An 8,118-nucleotide genomic window follows, 5' to 3' on the forward strand; every position below is an offset into this window, starting at 1 on the left:
GGCGTGGGACAGTGTCAGAGGCTTGGTGTGGGACAGTGTCAGAGGCTTGGCGTGGGACAGTGTCAGAGGCATGGTGTGGGGCAGTGTCAGAGGCTTCGCGTGGGGCAGTGTCAGAGGCTTGGCGTGGGGCAGTGTCAGAGGCTTGGCGTGGGGCAGTGTCAGAGGCTTGGCGTGGGGCAGTGTCAGAGGCTTGGTGTGGGACAGTGTCAGAGGCTCGGCGTGGGGCAGTGTCAGAGGCTCGGTGTGCGGCAGTGTCAGAGGCTTGGCATGGGGCAGTCAGTGAGGGAGGCCCGCAGCTGGTGAGAGCTGGGGCCTGGCGGCAACGAGACGACAGGCAGCCGAGCCAAGAAGTTTGGCCCTGCCAGAGGTCGGGCCAAACTTCCAATGCCGGTCGGGCCCCCTCAGTCACTGGACCCTGGACACTTGTCCCAGAACTCCTCCCTGTCAGTGGCCCTGATTCCAGAATCTGTAATGTTTCCTCCCCTTATCCCTTTTGTATAGTCTGTACCTGTACCCCTTCCTGCTAAAATAAATAAAGTTTAAGTATTAATAAATGACGCTCATTGGACAAAGATGGCGCTTGACTGGATTCCAAGGGTAATGAAAAGACCAAGACGACGAGATGAGAGAATGGGATCTGATAATATGTTGGAGCGACGTGGCTTGAAATCACAGTTCCTGGAAGAGCATTGGGGAGGCCTTTGTCTAGCAGTGGATAGACAAGAGCTGAAGATGATGATGATGATATTCAGATATTGCAATGGTTATTGCACTCGCTGGCACATTATGGTGGAATATAATATTCTGTGTTATCACTGCCATTAAATCCTATGGGAAATATGTGATATTTTGCGTTATACTGTGAAATTCTGTGTTATCAGTGGGTGCAATAACCTGGGCTACATCTGTATAATATATGTGTAATATACGTATTACTCATCTCACAATGAGTCTTTGGAGAATGGAGGAATCAATTTAAAGTCTTGATCATTTATATCCCAACTTGTTTTTCATTTATTTTTTTAAATTCTCAACTGTTGTTGTAGCATATACTGTATGGTGTACTTCTGCATAGCCACGGACGCCTGGTGCGGCTCCCAAAGAGCTGCTCCCCTCTGCACAGGACCAGAGTGCTAAGGGTTAACATTTACTTGTACTTTGTGGAACGTCAACCCCACCCACTGGAATGTTAATGAGCCAAGAGTACACAGAACTTTGTATTCGCAGCTGCATTCGATCTGAACCCTTTCAGTGTACATCTGGGTCGTCCCAAAGGTGGACAGCCTTTGGCGCAGCAGAAAGGCAGCTAAAGGGTGTAAGCCGTTTGCTGCCGTTCACTGATGTTTGGTGATGTTAAAGCTTCTCTATTTTAATGTGAAACTCACAAGCCCTTTATCCCCTGTACACAATTTTCCAACTCTATGCATCCATGAAATGTCTGTGAATTGACTGTATAACCCTGTTCTTTTAATGTAACCATGTATTGTTAAAACTCTGTGCCCACTTGAAAACGAGAGGTAGCTCTCTAGGTATTACTTCCTGGTAAAACATTTTTATAAATAAATAAATAAAAATATATTGTTTACTTATAAATTGTTCACTAATGACTTAGTTCGTGTTTTGTTCTGGTGTTGGATGTAAATATTCACGTTTGTTTCATCCAACCATTAGGTTGCAAAATTCTTCCCTCAATTTATTACACGGGTACGTCACCATTTCCGGATGTTATTCGTGTGTGCTGTTCAAATATAAATGAAAAAGCCTTGAAATATAACCTAAATTATGAAACAAATGTTAGAAGTAATAGGTAAGAGTTACTTCATATTATCCTCGATTATCAGAATGTCATAAAACTCAATATACTGTACGAGTTTGCAATCTTGTGATTAGGAGTATCTGTATAACCCCAATATGCTATCTAGGTCGCAGGTAGTTACTGTGCTGTGGGAGGTAAGTACACATCCCAAATCTATACACACTCAATATATTCCATTGCTTTCTCTTGCAATGAATATTTTATATTTGTATGATATAATAATCGTAGGCGCCTGGATAAGACTATGAGGCTTATTTATCAAAAGTCTCCCTCCTGCAAAACAGGGGCCGAAAAAAAAAACATTTAAAAAGGAAAAAAAAACATTGCTTTTAATAGGATTATTGTTCTTTGATAAATCAGATGCCGTTTTTTGCAACAGTTTTGCAAACGGGAGATTTATTTAAAAAAAAGATACTATACAGTACTTTTGTAAATTTTTAGCCTTTTTCATAAACCATCAAGCGTGTTCTGCATAGATGTGGGCTCTATGTGAGCCTTTTGTGCTGAAGAATCGGTGGTAATTAGTCTCAGGAACCTACCGACGCTGGAAGACAAGAGGGTGTAAGGTGTCACATGGCAAATACTTTATTACTATGTTACTGAAAGAAGTATACACGCAGAAATATTCGAAGCATTGCTTTATTATGCAGCAAAACAATTGGTACATTCATGTTACAAAATAGCACGGGTTTGCAATTTTACTTTTTGTAGATGAATTGATTATATTTATTAGTATTATTATTAGTAGTATTAGTAGTAGTATTATATTTATTACTCGGATTAATTCTATTTGGGGCATTTATCCTGGTTGGTGGAAAAGTGGTATTGGTACTGGTTATATTTCTGCGGCTGTTGTGGCTGTTGTGGTTGTTGCTGAGAAGTATCTTTTGGATCTGCAGGCTTTTGCACTTGCTTGGGATCCTGTGTACTTTGACCACATTGAGGTCCCTGTGAAGGTGGGATCACTTTCTCCTGATAATTTTTCTGCGGCTGCTGATCTTTTTGTGGAGGTTGTGGAGTTGTTTTATCTGGTACCTGCACTTGGTCTTTTTTCTGCTGATCCTGGGGACACGTCTTGTCTGTGCTGTAACATTGACCTGGCTCCTTTTTAACTTGATCTTTTGGATCTGCGGGCTTTTGCACTTGCTTGGGATCCTGTGTACTTTGACCACATTGAGGTCCCTGTGAAGGTGGGATCACTTTCTCCTGATAATTTTTCTGCGGCTGTTGATCTTTTTGTGGAGGTTGTGGAGTTGTTTTATCTGGTACCTGCACTTGGTCTTTTTTCTGCTGATCCTGGGGACACGTCTTGTCTGTGCTGTAACATTGACCTGGCTCCTTTTTAACTTGATCTTTTGGATCTGCGGGCTTTTGCACTTGCTTGGGATCCTGTGTACTTTGACCACATGGAAGTCCCTGTGGAGGTAGAACCACTCTCTCTTGATAGGTTTTCTGCGGCTGCTGATCTTTTTGTGGAGGTTGTGGAGTTGTTTTATCTGGTTGCGGCACTTGGTCTTTTTTCGGCTGATCCTTGGGACACGTCTTGTCTGTGCTGTAACATTGACCTGGCTCCTTTTTAACTTGATCTTGTTGAGTGTAATCTCCTGGTTTTTGAGGTTGCTGCTTTGGGTCGGTGACTTTACCTTGATCCGGTTGAGGTGGTTTATATGAAATATCTGTAACTTTACCGGGTTGAGATGATACTGGTCCACTCCCGTACTGATCAACCTTAGGTTTATCTTGTTTTTCCGGACCTTGTGGCCCTTGATACTTCGGAGCAGTAGATTCTTTTTTGCAGGAATCTGTTTGTGTAGAGGTATCCCCTGTATGAGGACCATCACCTTTCTGCTTGTCATATTTTGACAGATCTGGCTTAGAAGTATGTTCTTTACTGTGGTCTTTAGATTTATCCTGTGTAGTATCACTATCGTGTGGATACACTGGTCTTTGGTAATATTTTGGAGGTGAATCAGGTTTTGATGGATGTAGCTCTGGTGTCTGTGGAGCCACTTCAGGTTTCTGTGGAGTTGCAACTTGTTTGGGTGGGTTCTCTGGTTGTGGTTGGTCTTTCTTGACTTCATATGTCTTCGGAGAAGGCTCTACAGGTTTTTGGGCATAGTCTTGCCCTGGTGTAGGTTTCTGTGGGCAGGCATCCTCTGACAGGTACAGAGCCTTGTAATATGCCTTAAACACCTTACACAACAGGTCACAGAACTCATTGAAGTCAACCTCCCCGTCATTATTCTCATCCAGAATTTTAATTAAAGTCGCAACAGTTTTGGGATCCTTTGGGTTCTGAAAAAAAAGGTAACATTTATTTATCTTTGCTTTGACACAAAAATAATTTTACTTAAATCAGTAAAGGTTCCTATTTAGAATTAAACAGATACAAATATATCATCTCAGAATAGCTTGATAGCTCCTATTTGCTTTTCTGATTATTTCTATTATTGTCTTGTCTAACAAGCAAAGGTTAAAATGGCTCAAAAACTCAAAAGGCTGTTAAAGGTAGACCATATTGAGCTAATGACAGTGGTGAATTACTGTAAATAATTCCCATGAGTATGTTTCAATTATATATATATTATTATTTTTTCAGGCAAAAGGTGACACATTGTGTGCTCATTTGCATGTCATTTCCCAGAATCCCTTGCTGCAGTGGAAGCACTGCATGCGAGGTGATAATGGTTGAAAGTCAGGGTTGCAGACCTGTCTAAGACATGTGAATGTGCTCACAAGTGATATTCTTTATTGGCTATATGCTAACGGTGAAGGTTTTTTGTCATCTTTTTCACCCACCATAACTTAAAATGTGTATGATATATATTTATATATTGATGTTTTCCTGGCAGTGTATGGGGAAGATTTACTGCTCTTATCTTTTCCTTATCTCTCCTTTGTTCTGTCCATGTTATTCTAGTTGGGTATTTAACATGCAGGAGGTGTGAATGAACCTGAGGTTTCCCCTTTCCGAGTCTCCCTAGTCCAGGTGAAACCAATGGCAAATTACTAGGTTTTCACAAATTATTTCAAATAGTTCTAAATGTCTGGTTTTTTTTTGTTTGTTTTTTAAAGGTGTCAATCATCTAGTGTTAACCCATTGGTTCTCAGCTCCAGTCCTCAAGACCCTACAACAGGTCAGGTCCAAAGGATATCCCAGCTTCAGCACAGGTGGCTCAACTGAAGAGCCTGCTTCAGCCCAGGTGAGCCACTGATTGAGCCACCTGTGATGAAGCTGTGATATCCTTAAAACCTGACCTTTTGGGGGGATCTTGAGGACTGGATTTGAGCACCACTGCCTGAACCTATTAAACAAATCAATGTCATTAGTGCAATCTAGGCCAACATGGGACTGCAAAGAAAAGTAACAGAGAAACCCCCCAGATTCGGTGCTTCGGATCTGTCATCATTCACCCTACCTTAATGACATCGGAAAACTCGTTCTGGATCAGTTGGTTCAACTCCGCATTATTCAGTTTGTGGTGACTGCATTCTTTCTTGGAGTATGTCTGGAAAATTGCGACGATTTCATCGATGACACCAGTAAGCCGGGACATTATTGCAGAATTATCAGCGTTCTGCAGGGAGAGAAGCACAGGGCTCATCATTAGAAGCATGGTACAGCGACACATACTTGAATCATTGTTTTGTGTATCAAAGCATTCATCTTTTCATCGAGCAAACGTGGCAGCATTCATCAAGGGTTAAAATGTTTCTGCTTTTCCATCTATTGTTGACAACACTATTGGTTTAACATCCTGCAACAGCTATAAAAGATACGTAACAAACTGCAGTCAAAAGTCATTATTAGCAGTACTTTTTACAGCTGTTTAAAGTAATAGGGTGAAGAGTATTAGCACATACATAGATTATTTATCTTGGAGATGTGAATTTAATTTAGTCTTTAAAAACGATGTGAAAATCCTAAAACTGTCTTTGGACATGTCTACAGTGTTCTTACAATCAAGGGAGGGACACAGACTACATGTTAAAAAAGATTCATTGTAACTACAGTGTCCAAACATAAAGAGGCAAAGAAGTGTGGTTAGCCGTGTTGCTCCATGCAGGAGGGAGAGGGAGGAGCGGGTATGATGCCTTTCATCGGACCAACAAGTAGTTGATGTGTTACAGGCTTTCCAACCTCTCAGGGTAGTACAGGACGAAGGACCCTGAGAGGTTGGAAAGCCTGTAACGTACCAACTACTTGTTTGTCCAATAAAAGGTATCATACCTCCTACTCCCTCTCCCTCCTCTGTTACTACAAACAAAAAGACACACGTTGACAAGTGTTTTGTGATAATGCACATCTCCCACCATTAGGAACACGTAATGCTCTGCTGCGGTATAACCACTGAAAAACAGCTGTGATAGTTTTGATTATTGGAAATCGGAAAACAGATCAACTTTATCTTGGCACCGAAAAACCATAAAGATAACTAATGCCGATATCACTGGGAGTCACTTATTAAAGCTGCAATCCCACATAGTCGCACAGTTTAATTTCTTGGGGGTCTCTGGAAGAGGAAGTGTTTATCAATCAAGTATGTATCCCACCCTGTTCTTATCAGAGAACCAATAAAGGTAAGGGGAGGTGGGGAGAGGGAATCTGGCTGAACAAGCACTCGCTGATCCCACAAAAGGGAGCAGCCAGACGAAATCAAACCCAAATCTAACTTAAAAAAATAAATCAATAATACCTTTAGGTGTTAGATTTGGGTAAAAAAAGGCACCAATTACCCCGATGAGACACGGTAAAAATGTCACTGGAATTAGTTCACTTTGGTCTTTGGAGGGACTGCCCCTTTAAATTCTACAAAGTAATACTAAAATAGCATTAAAATAATGTAATTTGCATACATTTTCTGGGTAAGAAAAGTCAGCATCGAATTGACAAAAATACAATAAAACACTTATTTTAATTTTATATATATATAAAACAGATTTCAGTTTTGCAGCATGGATAATTTGATTAATAAGTCTGTTTACTTTTTAAAATTATTATTACGATGTCCCAGTTGGAATAAAACAATCTGTGTCTTACCCCTGTGTGCTACATACTCACAAATCTGTCCTGAAAGTCCCCTGTTGTGTTTTACTTTAGAGTTGTATTTGCCAACCAAACAGATTAAAGTAACAGAGTGTGTGAGGGTTATATATAAAGCATTCCAAAATCAAAACAGGTGCAAAAATTAGCACCAGATTTAGAAAAAAAAAGTCAAATTGAAAGCCATAGAGTATTTTTCTTTGATAATGTCTGTTGCGTTTTGTGCAAGGAAGAATGGGAAAAAGAATCCCCTTGACATTGTAAAGGTATTAAAGACAGATCGGTAATGCTATAAAATGATATCTGTAGCTACTTTCCAAATCACCTGACAGGTAAATAAAATTTCAACCCTAATTGCTCCATTCTTTGTTTCTAACTTATTACTGTATAAGTCTGCTCATCAATTGTTTATTTAAGTTTTAGCTCAGGAAACCCGTTAGCGAGAAGCAAGTAATCAATGAGTAGCTGACTTACCGTGTTCACCAAGATGACAATGGAGAGAGAATAATTTACCTGTCCAGAAAGGTTGAACTTTTATAGGAGTTTAGTGTCCTAGTTTTGAGAAAGGAGGCACCATTCTGTCAAATTATTCTTATGTTTTAATCCCAACCCAGACCAGTTTAACCAGCAATATCAATTACACGGGTACTGCCTAGTGTGACACAGCCTGGCACACCCTACCTGCTCCACCACACACACCCTACCAAAAGAACCTACTCACCAAACTCCCCTAATACATCATGTACATGTGACATTCTCCCACCTGAGACCACATCCCTCGGTTACCTGTAGACAAGTGGGATCTTCGCTGCACCTGGAGAGCCCAACAGTCTGTGCCACTGCAGTCCTATCGACTGGGACAGAAATACCCAGGGGCTATATCTATATTAAAAAACGCAACATTTTCATGACTTTTATGTGAATCAACACAAAACAGCTTGTTTGATGCTCTGTATTTTTTTAATTTATTATTGTAACTGGCTCAGGTGTAAGTCGCTCGGTAATCCAGTTTCTTCAATTTGCCATACATTATTTTTTCGCGTTAAATGACAAACAGAGACACAGAATTTGGGAGGTCCCATTACTGTACGTGTGTCACCAAACACCTCCAGACCTCCTCTGATTGGACAGTTCCCAACCACAACATTGAAGTAATGTTCCTTGCGTGAATAAGACACAAGTTAAAAGGGCCTCAGCATCAATTTGGCTCCAAAATTGCCTTGGTACATCCTCTGAGTAATGCGGTTTCTTTTGATCT

The 8,118-nt window shown here is 40.7% G+C and overlaps 1 protein-coding gene across 2 annotated transcripts; it reads right to left on the reverse strand.

Annotated features, from left to right (window-relative positions):
* Nucleotides 1–2,437: 2,437 nt before the first annotated feature.
* On the reverse strand, nucleotides 2,438–7,461 carry LOC142499121 (uncharacterized). 2 transcript variants are annotated; one of them, XM_075608050.1, is made up of 3 exons: nucleotides 7,335–7,461; nucleotides 5,236–5,394; nucleotides 2,438–4,111 (listed from the first exon to the last, which is right to left on the reverse strand). In XM_075608050.1, exons 2-3 carry the CDS (start codon nucleotides 5,371–5,373, stop codon nucleotides 2,603–2,605), a joined length of 1,647 nt encoding a protein of 548 aa, XP_075464165.1. In that variant the 5' UTR covers nucleotides 5,374–5,394; nucleotides 7,335–7,461; the 3' UTR covers nucleotides 2,438–2,602. The 2 variants fall into 2 exon arrangements, with proteins under 2 accessions (XP_075464165.1, XP_075464166.1); XM_075608051.1 differs by lacking the exon at nucleotides 7,335–7,461 and adding an exon at nucleotides 6,514–6,621.
* Between the last annotated feature and the right edge of the window lie 657 nt (nucleotides 7,462–8,118).

The sequence above is a fragment of the Ascaphus truei genome, chromosome 7 (assembly GCF_040206685.1).
Source record: "Ascaphus truei isolate aAscTru1 chromosome 7, aAscTru1.hap1, whole genome shotgun sequence".
In the NCBI taxonomy this organism is placed as follows: Eukaryota; Metazoa; Chordata; class Amphibia; order Anura; family Ascaphidae; genus Ascaphus; species Ascaphus truei.